At 30.9% G+C, this 19,002-nt stretch overlaps 2 protein-coding genes across 2 annotated transcripts; both read left to right on the top strand.

Annotated features, from left to right (window-relative positions):
- The first annotated feature begins 533 nt into the window (after nucleotides 1–533).
- LOC128174404 (multiple epidermal growth factor-like domains protein 9) lies at nucleotides 534–4,551 on the top strand. The gene is made up of 8 exons (XM_052839967.1): nucleotides 534–602; nucleotides 764–864; nucleotides 1,267–1,506; nucleotides 1,603–1,854; nucleotides 2,068–2,205; nucleotides 2,711–2,848; nucleotides 4,202–4,333; nucleotides 4,547–4,551. The coding sequence occupies exons 2-8, from the start codon at nucleotides 822–824 to the stop codon at nucleotides 4,549–4,551; spliced, it is 948 nt and encodes a 315-aa protein (XP_052695927.1). The 5' UTR covers nucleotides 534–602; nucleotides 764–821.
- A 95-nt stretch (nucleotides 4,552–4,646) lies between these two features.
- On the top strand, nucleotides 4,647–14,267 carry LOC128171065 (receptor-type tyrosine-protein phosphatase kappa-like). The gene is made up of 19 exons (XM_052836827.1): nucleotides 4,647–4,738; nucleotides 5,190–5,293; nucleotides 5,475–5,524; nucleotides 5,745–6,016; nucleotides 6,257–6,344; nucleotides 6,782–6,855; nucleotides 7,008–7,044; nucleotides 8,365–8,462; nucleotides 8,736–8,864; nucleotides 9,135–9,280; nucleotides 9,528–9,663; nucleotides 10,038–10,184; nucleotides 11,314–11,407; nucleotides 11,707–11,780; nucleotides 11,964–12,098; nucleotides 12,442–12,561; nucleotides 12,902–13,041; nucleotides 13,331–13,466; nucleotides 13,913–14,267. The coding sequence occupies exons 1-19, from the start codon at nucleotides 4,652–4,654 to the stop codon at nucleotides 13,985–13,987; spliced, it is 2,142 nt and encodes a 713-aa protein (XP_052692787.1). The 5' UTR covers nucleotides 4,647–4,651; the 3' UTR covers nucleotides 13,988–14,267.
- Nucleotides 14,268–19,002: the final 4,735 nt, after the last annotated feature.

Below are 19,002 nucleotides of genomic sequence, written 5' to 3'. Positions count from 1 at the left end.
AGTAATTGTATTTTTTTTCTTTTTTCACTCCACGTTCTAATCTTCGTTATAAATTGTAATAATAAGAAGTTAAAAAAAGAAATAACCGTAGCATCATTGATGGCGAGAGATGATAGCTATGGAACCCTCATTGGTCGATTAATAAATCAATAAATGCATATAAAAGATTAAATTTAAAACACCAATAAACCAATTTAATTCGAGAATCTAGCAAAGAATTTCTTTGTATTATAATTAAATAAAATGCGTTATTGATTATAAAAACAAAAGGGCAACAAAGTTCCTGGGAAAAACGATTTTGATATACTTCTGAACCATTCTATCTAGTGCGTAGATTGGTGATATAAACGAAAGGAGGAAGTAGGAAAAAATGTTATGTAACAGTTTGAAATCTTCCTGTTTCGATGGAACGTCTTTATAAATGACTAAATTATCTCAGTATATGTTTGCTTATTTTATCATTATTTATTACCACTAAAGTACTTTATTCTCAAAACTAAACAACGTGGTACATTTATAGCTCACTGAGCTAAATCTACCGAGATTGATACATGTACAGTATTACCAACTCCAATTTTGTTAAACGTAGGTGGAATAACATGGTATGGATGTCTCACCTTTCATATTAATGGGTGAAAAGTTAAAATCGTGGATGTTTATTTAATAGAACAACCCCCGTAGATATTCGGCTTTCTTTTTGTTTTTACGCATATGTATATAAGAGGTTATCTACGCTTAAAATGTATTTTTGTTTGTATTATAGATATATTTGCAGATTAGATATCGTCAATGTTGGTTTTCTCATACACATCATTTTTAAGATGTTAAGTTTGTTGATGCTACCATTGATTGTATTCGGCTACGGTAAGTGTTTCTTTGTATTTGGAAGTGAATTGATAATGCATTTAGGTTGAGATCAAAACCCATGAAGCAACATGTCAAAATAAACAACCCTTCCTGCGCTAATACTCGAAGCATGTTATATAGGTCTGAGCTAAGCAATTATCAAGCATCAATATTGATTTAATATGAATGAAAAATTTTGACTTAATGAAAAGCAAAATGTTTAATATATTTTCTCTCTTCTTTTTTTTTCTTTTCTCAGCCGGAGAGATATATATACTTATATACTTGTGTTCATTAATTTTAAAACTACAAGGGTCTAAGAATACATGTTAGGTGAATTTATACCGAGAGGAAAGTGCGCTTTTTAATGCTTTTAATCACGATTGTAAGAAAGGAGTTAAATGTGCGATTTTGTTTCAGAGAATATTGCTCTCAATAAATTCACGTGGCAATTGAATCCGTATGAAAATGAAGAAATTGCAGACTATCTGAACTCGTCAAAGGCAGTTGACGGATTGAAAACAAATCTTTCATTTTCTGGATATCAATGCACCATATCAGCGAGTATGAAATATATGGCTATTTGGCGCCTTTATCTTAGGGACATCCTCGGCATCCATCACATCACCATACATTATAGAACAGACAACATGGAATGGGGTGAATACAATTGTTGTTTTACTTATTTATCTATATATCTATTTTTTATCATGTTGATATCTTGTTTCACATGCATTGAATTTTTGCAAATTGGAGGACCCAATAATGAGAATGTTGGCAAATTTCTCGGATTTTCTGTGTACGTATCAAACCTGACCCTACTAGAAGACAGAGTTCTGTGTTTTCACGACTTCCACTTTGACAAGTACACCATTCCAGCGGTAATAACTTTGAACTGTACTATGCACGGCAGATATATAGAATTCCAAAACAACCGGACCAGGAGTAGCTTTCCAGCTGACTATTCACGCTATGCTTCCAACGATCTGTGTGAATTTGAGGTGTATGGTGAGTAGTGATGCGTTTGATATCAATTTAGCTCATATATAACTAATGTATCAATCAGATTTAAGTTTTGAGATGTACTGTAGTTTTACAACCTGGGATTTCCATCAGGATCTATTCCATGTATTCATATTTCCTGGTTTATATAGTATATGTAGAAATATGAAAATGTGCCATTATCTAGCGAACATATTTTAGCAAAAGGTAATTTTATAGGGTGCTCTTCTCCATCTGTCTACGGAGAGAACTGTTCAAATCCGTGTCCTGCTCAATGTAAGCATCATCGCTGTCATATAGAGACTGGTCATTGCTTTGGATGCAACGACGGATATCGGGGATTAAGATGTGAACATCGTAAGAAATTATGTTTAAAAAGCATAATTCAATAGCATAATTTTAAGCTGTATAAAATCAATATCAACAAAATAAGTATGTATATGGTCAATTTATTGGATAGTACGATTATAGATAATTACAAATCACATGAATGGTACACAGCAAAATGTGTCACATATGTTCCACACACGTTAAACGTGTGATACGTATGTGACCTCACGTACGTTTAACATGAATTATGTACCACGTGTGTTTAACGTACGTTAATGAACATAATAATTATGTGAAACGTACGGGGCACAATTAGCTGTGTATGTTCTCTATACGCAACAACAATTACATGTTATTAAAATCAGTAGAACTTCATATCGAAGACAGTTTCTTTTATGATTTTGTGTTCAATAACGTTGATTTCTACAGTAAGATTCTTCTTCGTGTATCTGAATTTTTGTCGTGCTTACCAAACCATGATAGTTTCTAAATATCATTGTTTGGGATTACAATAAAAATAAAAATGTTACAGACTGTGCCACAAACAAATATGGAACCGATTGTGCAGAGGACTGTGGGCATTGTGTAAATGGACGGATATGTAACCCCTTCAACGGGTTCTGTTACGCTGGATGTGAGATAGGTTATTATGGAAGTCAATGTAAAAAAGGTAAAGTTGTATTGTTTAAAACATTGATTGTTATACCATGTTGTATGAAAAAAAATATTAAATTGTATTTAATAGATATAAAATTCAAAAATATTTACAATATTATAGTTGATATAAGATATATATCCATTAATTCTATATCCTTTAGATTTCCCTTCTTGATACTGTCAATTTTACAGCGTGTGATCCGATTTTTCGGATCAACACATTCTGGTTTTCCGATTCCGTATCATCACTCTCTGAAATTGATGACGTTATATGCATTAAATAACGTCTGTATTTAAGCGTATTTTAGAAGAATTCTTTCCAAAATACCTCTGTTATATAAGAAAACGTCATGCAGTTGATTTTGAAAAAGATAGCTCTGTAATCAAAACTTTTAAATAGACAAGGGTATATAATAAAGGACTATATATATGGGCCTGAAATGCCCCCCCCCCCCTTAAAATGAAAATCATCGTTTTTCTTTAATTCTTTATTTTCTTTGTACAGATATATATTTTATGTTTTTACATAATGTTCATTTTGATTCAAGTGCCCACAATTTAGAAATATGACATCGTAAAGACAACCTTTACCCGCCATGTTTGCATTTGTAGCAAAAATAAGCTTGTTTTCAAGCAGTTTTTCTTTCAGAAAACATAAAGCGCATGCTTGAATAAACAAAATTGTTTAATCAGAGATGTATCTACCGAAGACTAATAAGTGACGAATTGTTTTCCTTGTTCAAGCATGCGCTCTATATTTCCTATTCTTAAAAAGATAAGAAAAATGTCAATTTTTGACCGATTTTAATTAAACTATAGAAATTGTGTCACTTCTAGCTTCATTTACTGCAAACGTGTGCAAATAAATAGGTGAGAAATATATTTTATATCAACTCTTCCAAAAAAATAACATAACATTTTATTGTTTCCGAAACACTTTTAATAATGGCGAATTATGGGGGCCACATTAACTCATACCAGTTATAGTTCTTTATCATAATAACATTAACTTGATCCAAAGAGCCAGATCACGTTTCGTTGCCAGGGGCAGGTCGCGTCACGTTTGATCTATTGATCAGCACCTGTCAAATCAACGTGATCCGACCTTTTAGATCAATTTATTGTTATGATAATATATATAAACTACAAACTTTTTAATAATATTTTACCAGAAAAAAGGAAATATGGTTACTTTGAAGCTGATTATTTATATTGACATTCAATTGTTAACATAGTTTTGGAAGAAGTATGATAATTCTTTTAAATGAAATCATCAAACAATATCTTATTTGTATAGTATTGCTGAATACGATTTGAATTTGAAGTGTCAATAAAATAATTTATTACATTTTGTATTAATTTGTAGAATGTATTAACGGATCATATGGAAAGAATTGTAACAACACCTGCGGTCATTGTCACCGAGCATGTAATAAAATAACAGGCGAATGTCCACATGGCTGTGAGCCGGGGTATGAAGGAGTTTTCTGTAACAAAAGTAAGACGATTAGTATATTGTATCCTTTTTTATTAATTCAATAGCTACATAATAAAAAAATACATACAGGTTACATAACATTTTTGGGAATAAACAGAAAAGGTAATCAAAATTTTCAATTTAGCCAATGAAAAAGCGGTAAAAACAAAAACAATCTTAAATTGTGCTACCTTAGAGCTAAATATGATAAGTGTTATGTTTTAAAAAAAACAGTTTAATGATATTTTCAATGTATCAAACCATCGAAACCTTATTTTGTTTTTGATTTTTTTCTGCTTATTCATTTTTTTTAAATTTCTGTTGATAGCGTGTACCTATATGTACTATGGATCAAATTGTAACTCAACCTGCAGCCTAAATTGCCGAAACCAAACTTGTGATTCTAAAAGCGGATATTGCCTAGAAGTATATCACATTATTATCATATTTATTTACAAGGGTTTTGATTTCTAGCAAACTTGTTTTAGTATATGTAATAAAATTTGACATACTATCTTTTATCATAATTTACAGTTTTTTAGCATTAAAGCAGTATATATAAAAATGTGGGTGTTAATCACAGTTACCATTCAAAAAGTGTCGTTATATGTTCAATTTTTATTTTTACGAGATAGTAGATACGTATCATCTTAACAGAATGCAGACGTATAAATAATAATTATTCTTAAACTTTAATATTTCCTGGAATATAGTTTGATTTTTAACTCCTTATCTAAATGTCCTTATGGTCACTTTTACTGCAATAAATGTGTTACAATGACATGTTTTTACTTCCTTGAAAAGTGTTTCTTCCTGCTTTTAACTATCAGTTTGAGTTGTTAAAAAAATCACCACAATAAATCACGACATTTTACAGGGACACGAGACCGAGAACAATCCTTTGTCTGCTTATGTTGGTGGATTCGTTGGATTTCTGTCTCTTGTGGTGATAATAGCCGCGGTCGTACTTCTGTATAGAAGGTATCAACTTAGGTTTCTTAAAATACACGTTCACATTACCTCACAGTGTGTGTTCCTATGAAATAAACATTTTTTTATCAACTTAAGTTTCTCAATATGTACATGTTCACAGTATCCCATAAAGTATGAATCATATGAAATGAACATTTTTTTTCCCGCTTCAATTTTGATATCTGCATAGGCAAACCATTGAGAGGGGCGTACTGAGGTCACCAAAACCTAAACTAAGAAGTAAGTTTGTGAAGCATTTTGAAGAGTAAACAATTTAGAGCATTATATGGGTACAATGGTAATAAGTGAGAACGTTTTTTACTAGCGGCTTTGATTATCGCAGAAATGACACCTAAAACTATTTGTAACTTAAATTCAAAATTGAAAAGTGAAATTGTTAAGTAATATCAATCTTATGAACGTATAGCATGTAACACACTTTCAAATATTTTATGTATAGATGGGTCTTCATGCCGAAATTACGAAACATTAGAATTAGACACCAGCACTTTGCAAGAAGAAACAAGATTGGCTCGAACAGATTTAGACCAAACGGAAGTTAAACGTCATGTGACCACTGGTAAGGTCTATGAAAAACTGCAGGTGAAGAATTCGATTGGTGATATGGGCACCTACCAACAGTTGTTGCTCGATATTCCGATAACTGAAATAGGATCAGTTATAACAGAGATGCAGAGAGACAATGCTGAGGGGTTTAAACGGGATTATGCGGTGTGTATCTTTGATAAAATGTCTTTGTAAATATAAGTTGTAGATAATATGCAATCATGAAAATTGTAATGTATTAAAAGATATTCATCTTTAAGGTCATTTCATTTGTTATTGGTTTTTTTATACCTTTGTAATGACCAAACTACACTTAGCCAGAACTGTTTCTACTATAATCATGTAACATAGTTATTCTACCTTTTTACCTCAGTCATTATATGGTTTTTGTTTTGTTCATTTTAGTCCCTACCACATGGCGAAAGATCCCCATGCGACGCAGGAAAATTATCCATAAATCGTCCGAAAAATAGATTTCAAAAAACACTTCCATGTAAGGAAAGTTTTACGCAACCCTTGTTTGCAAGAGTTTTGATTTAATCTTCATTTTTTATGCTACACTTACTTTGTTTTTTAAGAGTATATATAAAAACTTTTTGTTGCATATTATTTGATATACGAAATTCTAAACTTGCTAAAATTTAGTTCAAATGGCAGGTAAACGAATGCATAGCTTAACTGTTATGGATTTTTTTTACTTTCTAATAAAAGTGAAATATAAAAAAGTATAAGTCAAAATTTTATTTTGTCCTTCAAAGCACAAATTGTAACTTGAAAGTTTTGTGATAAAATGTTTTACCGAGTCATATTATAGCGTAAAAATGTTAGTATTTGAGTACCGACATGTGATGAATATTATGATTAGTATTAACAATTTAGTTTGTTTTTAGTATGAATAGTATTCACATTTATAATTTGATTTTGTTTAAGATGACCACTCTAGAGTAATCCTTAGACGGTACGTAGGAACAACTTGTGATTACATCAACGCCAACTACATTAGTGTAAGCATTTTAAAGGTTGAGTTTTTACATTAATACTCTAAATGTATAAACTTAATGTGACAATGTTAGTATGGAAGAAACAGTTGTACAACATACATGGATATCGTATATCATATTTAAATATATTTTTTTCTTCTTTTTTCTCTTTCTAGGGAGCCGAACGAAATAATGAATACATTGCTGCTCAAGGTAATGTATATACACAACAATTATAAACTTCTGTTAAACAAACCTTTTTAAATGTTTGTCTCTGTACGCATATGCGTGTCTCTTTTCGACTTCATCTTTGTATGTAAATCAGCTTTTAAACGTCCATGAGATAATTATATAAATCAATGCGCTTGTATACGTCTACCGCAATTGGTTACTTCTTAGTTAATGCACAAAAACGTGAACATCCTTGGGGTTTTTTATGTTTTGAAACACACAATAAAAGCATAATAACTTCTATATTACTATATTGAAATAATAGACTCGAATTTTTGGGCTTTAATACCGAGAAATCGGAGAACTGTCTCTTGGTTTATATATGTTTAACATCATTGGTACTTGAAAATTACCATTTTTTTTATTTTTTCTAAATCAAGATTTGCTGATTAGTAATCAGCGCAAATTCATTTTAAAAATCCGGAAATCATCTTGATTTTTTTGTTATTTACAATCTTGCGCATGCACATTACATTCACGCTAAATCACGGAACGCTCTTTAGTTTATGCTTCCACAATATGACATTTTCATGGATAAACTCAGAAACGATATTTCCAAAAAATCCCCTGAGATCCAAATATCAACATGGTATGTAAGTTCGAAGCCAGTAAAAACGCCGGTGAAAAAGTGTTTAATTCTCCATCTTTATGAATTAAATTTTTCGATTAAAGGTATTTACAGCTTCAAAATGGTTTGTTATGAATAATTTAATTGTTATTTTTGAAGTAGCTGCATTAATTTTCTCCAAAATCGTTTCGGAGCGATTCTGCAATTGTTTGAACCATTCTGGATATATGGGATGCATTTTAACTGTCGTGAAGGCCTGTCCCGAGACACAGTTAGATTATTCTAACTAAGCAGAGTGTAGTGAAATTAATAGCATTATTGTAGTCTTATAACTTGGTTATATAAATGTCAACAATATGTTGTGTCAATGTATCTGTTTCGTCAATGTCCGATATCATATGCAATGTCTTCACGTGTTCGCACGGGTTAAAGTCTAGTATTTGCTTATCATGATGCAAACTGTAAAAAATGCCAACCTTTTTTCTCAGTTCTACTTATTTATTTAATGGATACACTTACATATAATATTTGCTTATTGGCGTGTCAAAGTAATGTTGTTATTCAATGTGTAAGTGTCGCCATAAATGCATTTAATTATATATGTATTTTCTTCGGACTTTATTTTACGTCTCTCTCTCTCTCTCTCTCTCTCTCTCTCTCTCTCTCTCTCTCTCTCTCTCTCTCGTCAAGTGGCATGGCATGTAAAAAATTGTTTAGAAAACTGTCACGCCTAGGTCCATTCGAAACAACTTTATCTGAGTTCTGGGAGATGGTGTGCCAAGATCAGATACAGCAGATAATCATGTTGACAAATCTTACAGAAGGAGAAAAGGCGAGTTTACTCATGTATTTTCCAATGAAAAAAAAATCAGTAAATTGCATGGTTGGTATGTTAACGATTGTACTGATCAGTTATAATGGGAAAAGACATATCATTTTGATATAATCATAGTAATTACAGTATCTTTTGAAGAAAAAACGAGATGACGATTTTCTACTTTTTCCCCTTTCCTTCAAATGTATCGTTAATTAACTGTTTGACACACACAATGCTACCACCGAGACAAATAACACAATATGTTATATTATATTATTTTTATTAAAGGTAAAATGCTACAAATACTGGCCAAATAAAGGAAAAACGGAAACGTATGGAACAGTTTCTGTTGAATTCATTGAAGAAATGGTGTACGCTTTCTTCACCAAGAGAAGATTTATAGTGTCTCAACAAGGGGTGAGTGATTTATAACTGAAATTACATTGTTATTGCTTGCAACATACTCTTATGAACTAAATGTTGTTAATTAACTGTAATAGATTAGATGGTGTCAAAACAACGCAGATCCAAGGTTGTTGTTTTTTCTCAGATGAAAGAAAAATTTCCTGTTTCACATTCAAATTAACAAAATTAAAAACACTTAATAATAAGTAAAACGGCATGTACAATCATTTGTTAAAATTATGCATTTTATGTGCATTGTTGAATTTCAAATTTTTGCTGCAGATAAAATCATATGCGGTAACTCAATTCCATTATACCACGTGGCCTGATCACGAGACCCTAGATCCTCTGTGTTTGGTCATATTTCACAATCACGTGGCCAATGAAACTGTTGCTCAAGGAATATCCCCAACCCTAGTTCATTGCAGGTAAACCATCCCTTTAAACTTCAAACGATTTGCATTTACGTATATTTGTGACATTGTTTAGATTTACAAGGATTTAGTATAAAGTAAGACATGTATCAAAACACTTTTAGATTTTCCTCTATAATATTTGTTTATGATTAAACACAATAAAAGAACTAAATTTTAGCGTAAGTCTGAATATATGTGTAGACTAGTGGAGTTTCAATGATTGAATAGTTAAGATTAAACGAATACTTTGATTTTACAGCACAGGAACTGGTCGCACGGGTACATACATAGCTCTTGACTATCTTTACAAAACTGGAAAGATGTCTGGCAGTGTAAATGTAGCGGAATATGTAAAAACAATGAGGGAAAACCGAATGAACATGGTTGAAACTTTTGTAAGTAAATTATTCATAGTGAATAAACTTGGAGCATTATTCTATTTTGGCAAGTCATTCGATATGTAATCCTTAACAAATGTACTATAGCATGTGAAAATTACATTCAATATGATTAAGTATTTTGAATTAGTTTACAAATTATTGTACAAGATTTTAATAATAATCCCATTAATGTAAAATGTAGCAATGATGTCATAGAGTATGGTTCTTATTGTCTTCATCAAAATCATACCACAGAATTATAGGCTGTATCAATTATTTTCTCTTTGGAATAATTTTTAAAATACTTAAAAATGTCTTAAATCTCCAAGCTCTAACTGTTATTTTTAATTCCGTGCAAATTGTATGATTCTGTTTATATGTTCATTCAGAATCAATATGTGGCAGTGTTCCTTGCATTGCAAGAAGCTTTTCAAGCCAAGCCTGCATTGCAATCAAAGAAACAGTTTTTGAATAAAGTTACATCACTAATGAAGAAAGGAAATATGATTTCTACTTCGCTAAAAGAGGAACACGAGGTTTGATTTTTAAGCATTGTCTACTTGAATTTCAAAAATATTACAAGTCAATGACATATACGTTACAATTAATTTTTAAAGATCAAAAGCTTTTCAACTCTACTCCCACTGTGTACATGCTTCTTATCTGGTTTGTGTTACGAGGGTTTTCCCAATATATCATAACTGAGCGCAATACAATCTTTTAAACTGTAGTTTCGTCAGACAACTGTATTTTGATCATTGTTTCTTTTCCAAAAAGCACCCTAACATTTTAACACGTACTTAGTACCTTTTTTGATTACAAAATAATTAATATCAGCGGGATTAACGAGGCGGTGCCATGCATGGCGTCGAAAATAGACATCCTTTACGTCGCTGTTGAACCTTTCAAAACGATCCGGAAATGTCCTTGAAATTAATAGTTTTTTTAAACATGTACCCTACCTGGGTATTCACTATATATTATTTTTTTTAGTTTAGGTTTTAAAATTATCCGTAAGAATTAATGACTGCCGACTCCAGACATGCCCAGTACAATTGTTACTTGTTGTCTAACATCCGACTTCCGAAATGTGTCGCTCAGCATTTTGACCACAATTTTTATCGGTGGGGGTTTTTCTTTTACATGAAATTGATGTCTCTACCCATACTCGTCATTTGCTGGACTACTTATTCACAAAATGCATTTGTGGGCGATATAAGTTATTCTATTAACGTTAAAAACGACTGAAGATCAGTTGTAAGGTCTGTACAAAATGTTACATATGTATTAGTTATCCGTGCGTTATCTCAAACGATGGCGTCGCCATTTTAAAACAAGTTTGTGTCACATTACATGCAATATTTTTTCTTTAAAATGTCGTAACATGTATAATTAATTATTTATTGGGCAAATGAGAGAATACATAACAATTTCATGTTGATTTTAACTTTTCATTTTCGCCATTGCGCTGTATGTGCTTCTTGTGCTTTCTTTTACTTATTAAATTTTATACAATTTTCGATATCAAAAAATAAATTTGATAAAAATTTATATGAACCCTTAAAGGACAATTTTCATCTGATGGTGTCTTCATAAAATTGAATGTAGTTGAATAACACCATCTGTTTGCGCTATTTTTAACTATAAACTACCATGAAATTGAAGATTTTAAAGAAATTGTGTTCAGCATACACGGATGACGGTTACAAGGCGGAAAAACAGCATATGGAAAATTCTGGGAAAGATGCAGTTTTACTTGGTGTGTATTCATATCTTTTTGGAAGAGAGAAATTCTAATTAAATGTTTTAGATTTTAGAGCTTGCATGTCACATGCTGTTCTGTATTACATAGTCGTTTTAACGTTTAAATAACAAAATGGTTCTGATATGTAAAATGTAACAAATTAATTTTACATTCTAAAGTTTGTTTTATCTATTGTTCATGACTATATGATTTTCTATTTAAACATTTACCAAAAAATGAAGCTAAGTATCTATTTTGTTTTATCCTTAATTGCAAATGAAATAGTTATTGGCATTTCTGTTTCTGTTTCCAAGTCAATAAATATAGGCCTCATCTGACATCAACTGTTCTTGCCAGGGGGAGCTTTATCGACGCTATTGTTGCTTCCGTAAGTAATTTTACTAATAACAAGTGAGGCCTGAAACCTTATTACATAACTTGCAGATTTTAAATCAATTCGTTAAAGAGGACTGCGAAAAATGATTATTACAGTAAAATTCCATGCATTATGATTCTGTTTGCCATGTTATTTTAGGCATTAGTTTATAAGGATAAAATGTATTATCTTCAGACATATACCAAGGACAACGGATTCATTATTACACAGTACCCGTCACATGACAACGTTGTTGAGTTTATTCGTCTCATAGTTGACTATGAATGCCGCACAGTCATTTGCCTGGATCCCCTACACCATATCAAATCAGTGTGTTTATCTTTTATTTTGTCTTCCCGATAGCATTACAAATGCTTTTTACCTTTAGTGTTCTCTCAAATGTAGTTTGTATGATCCAACTTACAGCAAGAATAAAATATATGTTACTATATTTTATAAAGCAGTTTTTTTTCTTTCAATTTTACATTCATGACGTCTATTCTAAATTTATATGAGATAGTTTTGACGAGTCATTGAACATAATTAAATTAATCTGTCTAGCAAAAATATTAACCTATCCAATTGGTTTAAAATTAAATGCAAATTAATGCTTTAAGTCAAACTTGATGTAATTTGATATTTTTAACATCAAATATTCTTTTCTTTAAATAAGAGCAAAGCATGGATGCCATCGCCATCATCTGAAATGGTCGTGTCTCCATACAGAGTAGTCTGCAATACCTGCAAAGAAACTGACCTGAAGGTGTCAACTTTAATTATGCACAAAGAGATGGTAAGTGTTAATCTTATTCTTGAAGTATGGGTTTTCTTTATATTATACATTCCCGTTTATCTATAAAAAGATATAAATACTAAATATATGATGCATTTTTATATGATTATTAAGAATGCTCATTAATGAGTGAATATGTAGGTACCAGGTAATTTGTTTCTAAGATGATTCACCTGACCATTTTATAGATTACAATCTCTAAATCTAACGGTGTTTGTTTTCATTATTGACTAATGATTTTTTTCTAAACAAACAAAAGAAAGATTTGATGTACTTAATTCATTGTTGTTAAAAATGCAATCATCTTCTAAAATATCATATCATGAATATTTTTTTTTAGGAAGAACCATTCTGTATTACAGTAGCTGAACCTATATACGAATTTGGCTCAAAACTTCAGAACGATGTGACATGTCTTTGTAACTTGGTCTCATTTGCCCTTAATCGCCCAAGGAACAGTCCTATAGCTGTTATAAGCATGTGAGCATTTTTTAAAACTATTTTGAATATTCTTATCATATTAATAACCTATTCTCCATTAAGAGTACTATTCACTAATAGTGTTATTGCGGATTATTTTACATGCTCTAACAACAACCTTTTGATATACACTTGTATAAACACTGTTTAATAATGTTTAAAGTCTCAATGTTTTTATGTGTCAAACACTTTACTGTGCGTCGGTTAACATTTCACATTTATGATTTACGTAAGCGTTTATGAAAGTGTTATGATCTTATATATGATTTTCTAAACACTATGGAAACAGGGATGGTGCCTCAATGTGTGGTGTCTTTTGTGCTGTGTTTAACGCCATACAACAAATAACTATGGATGACAACATTGACGTGTTTAGAACAGTCCGACAACTACAGACAAGGAGACCAGAGTTATGCGCCACACAAGTACAGTGTGAACTTTACATACTAGTACATGTAGCACATGTAACTGCTTTACAATAGTATGGGCTTTAAACTTTATAAATTAGATGTAACTTTTTTTTTATGATTGGCGCGTACAAATGTAGGTTTTAAAACTAGAACAAGTTAAACAGTAGTATAAAGCAACCGTAATCTTTAAGATTTTAATATTCTATTTGTTTAGACAAACACAAACCTTGCCAAGGTTTTCTGGAAAATATGAAACATATCAAAATGAACAACAGTTAAAGATAATTGTTATCTAAATCAGTTGCTATAAAACATTGTTTCTTTAACTCTAGCAGTTTCTTTTGAGTATGACTCATACAAGGGGGGATAGTCGTTAATAAATAACTAAGTTTCTGAATATGAAATTTTGCAAAAGCTACGATTAACATTAATTGTTACTTTTTTTTTCCTTTTTCCTTTAGGATGAATACGGATTAATCTATCAAGCCATTTACGAATATATTCAAGGTTTGTCAGAATATGTTAGCCTGAATTAGTAAGATCAAGATATGGTGATTAGGAGGCTGAGAAAGAAGATAAAAAGGAGATAATTTATCTAGTGGTTATTTTTTTTATATTTGTTTGTGATTAACAAGCCTAAAATAAATACATGTTTTATACTCGATCGTTTAAATATTATTTTTTCTGTTCTTTAAAATACCTCTTATTTCTCTATTTTACCTCTTTTAATTATGATGAATCTAAGCTTTGTACGTTTTTATTTGCGTGTATGTTCATTTATCCGACGTGAGGTGCAATATATTAAAGATATCAATCCCAGAGACATTCATTTTAGAAAAGAGAATTTACAATAACTCAGTGTACAAAGACCAAGTTAACGTCCGGCTATAATCTCTATAAGGGATATCAAGGGATCGTTTTTATAACAGCATATTGTATAAAAATATGTATACTACTTTGTAAAAGAGATATGCAGAAATGAATTTATGTGGCCTTGTATTAGATTGTATCCCTATCAATTTTGCCTTATCATCTTTATTCTAGAAAAAAAATGTCACAACTTATGCTTATCAATTTTGTTTGACGTTGTTTTAAGAAACATAATATTTTGCTGCATTTAATAAATCTGAATATATCTTCTAGCGCTTTGGTGTGATAAACGGAATATTGTATACGAGTTTTATTTTGCATGAATGTTATTTTGATAAAAATACTATTTTTCACGTTGACGGCAATTCTTTTTATTGTCTACTTTGTTAATTTCAATGTATTTAAATTAACAACAGCCTCTTTTCGCTATAAACTATCAATAACATAAATACTTAAATCTAATACATGGCTAGTGTTAACAATTCTCTAAGAACATGGTCTGCCCAACAACACGACATTCAAGAAAATGGATAAACTGAATGTACAGACAGCAAAAGGCAATTTCATTGCATCAATGTGTGTAGGGAAATTGTTCTATGTTATTATTTGTTAAAAAAGATAAACATTTAGCAGCATTATGTATAATTCGAAATAACTATTAATTTAAACCAACATGTAATACCCGTGATCACGGCGATTGCTTTTTTTCCTCGGTGTGATTATAATAAAATATTTTGTTTTAAACAATACTTAATCATGTATTGCAAATATATTTAGAATGAAACATTAAAGTGAGTTTAACAGAGTAACATGGCGTTATGTTTTATTTTTTTAAAACAATACTTAATAATGTATTGCAAATATATTTAGAATAAAACATTAAAGTGAGTTTAACAGAGTAACATGGCGTTATGTTTTATTTTAAATATCCTAAATGTTTTTATGCCACCTTTTACTGAAATTAAAAAGAATCGTAGGATAGACATGTACATATTTTTAATTGACACTTGCGGGCAAATCAGTATTAATATATCAAAGAGTTGATATCATTTTTTTCCCTCCTTGGTTTTTGTTTGGTTTACTTGACTAAAATGAACTACCGTATACATTGGTGGTACCTATATTTTTGATGTTACGTCTTGGAAGACCTTCTTACACATTGTGTTACAAAAAAGTCGATTGGTATATGCACTAAACTCATTCTTAAGGTAGTATTACACATCTATGGATATTAATATTGATACAAGTATGTTATAATCAAAATACTTTCAATGGTTAAGAATGTCCAATTATTTGACCTATTTGTTTTGAAAGTTTTTAAAAAACGTAAATTTGATTTTTAAAAACACCCATGCAGAGGGTTTTAAACCCATTACTACAGTTTCGTAGTTAACTCTCTAAACAATTGCGGGGAGGGGGACACATGTAGCAGATTATTTTAATGAGAGGTACGTCCCAACATGGAGGTGTCCCACGCCACCGTAGTATATTTCGGAAAACCCATACTTTGAATAACAACTTCGTGTGGATAAAACGTTTGAAATACTGTTGATTATTTTCCCGTCCTTTTCTTCGTTTCTTTTTTTTTTTTTTGGTTCTATTCAGGCTAAATACCCTGACCTGTGATGAAGCGTTCCTCTCGAAGTCAATTTGCTTTTATTATTTGACGGTGATAAAAAAAATGATAAAAAAATTAACTACTTTCTTTGAAACATTATTCTCTCCACACGAAATCTGTGTTTTCAACGTGCAAATGAAATGGCCATAAATCGTGTCTGATACAAATGCATCTAACTTTGCATGCTTATCATACACCGAATGGTAGTATGCTGTCAAACAAATAGGGCTTCAAACTCATTTTTTATTTCAACCCTTTAAAACGATTTCATAAAATAAGCTTATGCAAAGTTAATAGCAGTAAACAAAATAGCATAAAAGGGTTTTATAGTGCAATCAGGTAATTTTAAATCTAGATAAATATGTATATGAATGGCATACATTTATTGCATAATGCTTAGGATGAGTGAATTTTTATCCCCCCAAAAATATAAATTATCAGATGAATCGCTTTATTGAATGGTGATTTGTCTGTGGATAAATATTCATGCATCCAAATTATTCACACAACAACTTATAATAATATAAAATAATATAAAATAATCATCAGTTTTCCATTTTCGATAAAGCAAACACTGTGTTAACCTTTGGGGGTTTTTATAATTTTTTCTACTACTATTTAAAAAATATGATTATTATATCATAGTTGAATTAGTTCTTCTTCTATAACTCGAAAAATATTCCTGGTTTGTTCATGTGTTTGTTTGTTTGTTTTTGGGTTTTTTTTCTCATCTTCAAATTTGGGCTTTCAATAAAATACAGTAGTATGAAAATTATCGATGCTTTCAATTAGCGGCATTAGTGGTATTGTCATATTATATTGTTAGCATTTATATGATTTTTACATTATTTATTATTCTGGCGCCCACATTCTATCTTTGCAAGAGATTTGCAAGAGAGATATCTCCATATGAGATATACCGCTTTCTGCATCTTAATTTCTTTTGAAGTTCAATTTTTGAAATACATGTTATTAAGTTGATAGAAATCATTTGCAAAATTCATTCGATAATTTTAAAAGATATAACTGTTTTGTTTTTGTTTTTTGTTTTGATTTTTTTCTATACAACAGTGGCAATATTATACTTTACACAAATATTTGTAAAACAACATTAGGAGTTTTGATTTTTATTTGGAAAAAATGTGATGGCGCAAACAAAAATATAAATGATTTTTTTTTTTCATTTTTAGATCATTTTATCAACATAAGCATGTGCGTTAAAACAAAAAACAATAATAATGGTCACTTTCCTACCATTTAACGGATACTAATATATTACAATAGGAAACACTGCTACCTTTTCTTTCTTAAATTATGGCTTTTGTGACAGTTTCCGTTTTGAAACATCAAAAGGGTTAAACAACCTTTGGATTTATGTATTAACAATAACAGAATATTTATAAGATTTTATCAATCAATAATGGTTTTGTACATATACATTTCTAAAATTAAAAACGTTAAAATCCCCTAATTTACGTAATGGTAATTAGGAAATTGTGCATAACACAACTAAACAAATCAAGTCAGCCTAGTACGTGAAACAAATTTAAAAACAAGAGGCCCAGGGGCCACATCGCTCACCTGAGCAACAATTGCCTTAATTCTGATCAAATTAGCATTACAGTATCAAAATATCTTGACAACTGAGTACAGTAGATCTTGCTAAAAAAAAAATGAAAATCTGCCAATTTTTATCAACCTCTTATTTTTTGGTAAATACCAAGCCCCTTTTTTTGTTGTACCTGTAAGAAGATTTGTCTCTATTCCTATATACCCCCCCCCCCCCTCCCCCCATTTCATGGCCCCATTTTTCTCTAGGGAATCATGGTTTCATCAGACTTAAATCTGCATAACCTTTGCTTTCACACTAAGTACTGAGTTTTGAACCGAACACTTTCCCAGAATAGTTTTAAAGATTTTCTCTTCATATTCCTATGTAAAAATTCAAACCGCCATCACGGTCCCGCCCTACCACTAGGGACTGTGATTTTGCAAACTTGAATTTACACTACCCGAGGATGCCTCTACACAAGTTTAAACCCTTTCTGGCCAAAAATTCTTTAAAAAGAAGATTTTTAAAGATTTTCTCTATATATTCCTAAGTAAAAATTCATTCCCCATTGTGGCCTCACCCTACCCCTGGACTATTATTTAAACAAACTTGAATCTATACGATCTGGGGATGCTTCCACTCAAATTTGGGCTTTCCTGGCCTAATAATTTTGAGAAGAAGACTTTTAAAGATTTTCTCTATCTATAAAAATTCATCCCCCATTGTGACCCCGCCCTACCCCCAGGGACCATGATTTGAACAAACTTGAATCTACACTTCCTAAGGATGGTTACATGCCAATTTGAGATTTCTTGGCCAAATATTTTTGAGAAGAAGATTTTTAAAAGATTTTCTCAATATATTCCTATGTAAAACTTGATCTCCCAATTGTGGCCCCACCCTACCCCCGGGGATCATGATTTGAACAAACTTGAATCTACACTACCTGAGGATGCTTTCATTTCAATTTGAACTTTTCTGGCCTAATAGTTTTTGAGAAGATTTTTAAAGATTTTCTCTATATATTCTTATGTAAAACATGATCCCCCTATTGTGGCCCCACCCTACCCCCGGGAACCATGATTTGAACAAACTTGAATCTACACTATCTGAGGATGCTTCCACTCAAATTTGAGCTTTCCTGGCCTAATAGTTTTTGAGAAGACTTTGGCTCAGGTGAGCTAAAAAAGGTTAAGTTTACAATGCAATAAGTTGTTAAAGTTGGTTTCTGGAAGAAGAGACTTTGAAAATTTTCTTAATAAATATTGAAATTTTTTTTAGTTTTTTAATCTTTAGTTTTTAAGATCTGTGTACAAACATAGAATTGTGAGCAAATCTCTGTATCTTGCTTATAATTCGAAGCTTAACACTCAAATATGGTTAGTAAATAGAAATTGTAAACAATTATATAAAACACAAGAAACATGCACTATAACAAATAAAGAACACAATTTATTTTTTCGAAATGAATCATATATATACATGTACATGTATATACCTACATATTTCCG

This window comes from Crassostrea angulata, chromosome 2 (assembly GCF_025612915.1).
Source record: "Crassostrea angulata isolate pt1a10 chromosome 2, ASM2561291v2, whole genome shotgun sequence".
NCBI classification, from domain to species: domain Eukaryota; kingdom Metazoa; phylum Mollusca; class Bivalvia; order Ostreida; family Ostreidae; genus Magallana; species Magallana angulata.
Note: the sequence above shows the minus strand (reverse complement) of the source record. Positions and strands in the feature narration are given on the sequence as shown.

Coding starts and splice junctions, on each gene's coding strand:
- LOC128174404 (XM_052839967.1), top strand. CDS start 822: ATGTTAAGTTTGTTGATGCTACCATTGATTGTATTCGGCTACG. Junction 2,206..2,710: donor GGGATTAAGATGTGAACATC/GTAAGAAATTAT, acceptor AAAATGTTACAG/ACTGTGCCACAAACAAATAT. Junction 2,849..4,201: donor TGGAAGTCAATGTAAAAAAG/GTAAAGTTGTAT, acceptor ATTAATTTGTAG/AATGTATTAACGGATCATAT.
- LOC128171065 (XM_052836827.1), top strand. CDS start 4,652: ATGTACTATGGATCAAATTGTAACTCAACCTGCAGCCTAAATTGCCGA. Junction 6,856..7,007: donor TCAACGCCAACTACATTAGT/GTAAGCATTTTA, acceptor TTCTCTTTCTAG/GGAGCCGAACGAAATAATGA. Junction 10,185..11,313: donor CGCTAAAAGAGGAACACGAG/GTTTGATTTTTA, acceptor ATGAAATTGAAG/ATTTTAAAGAAATTGTGTTC.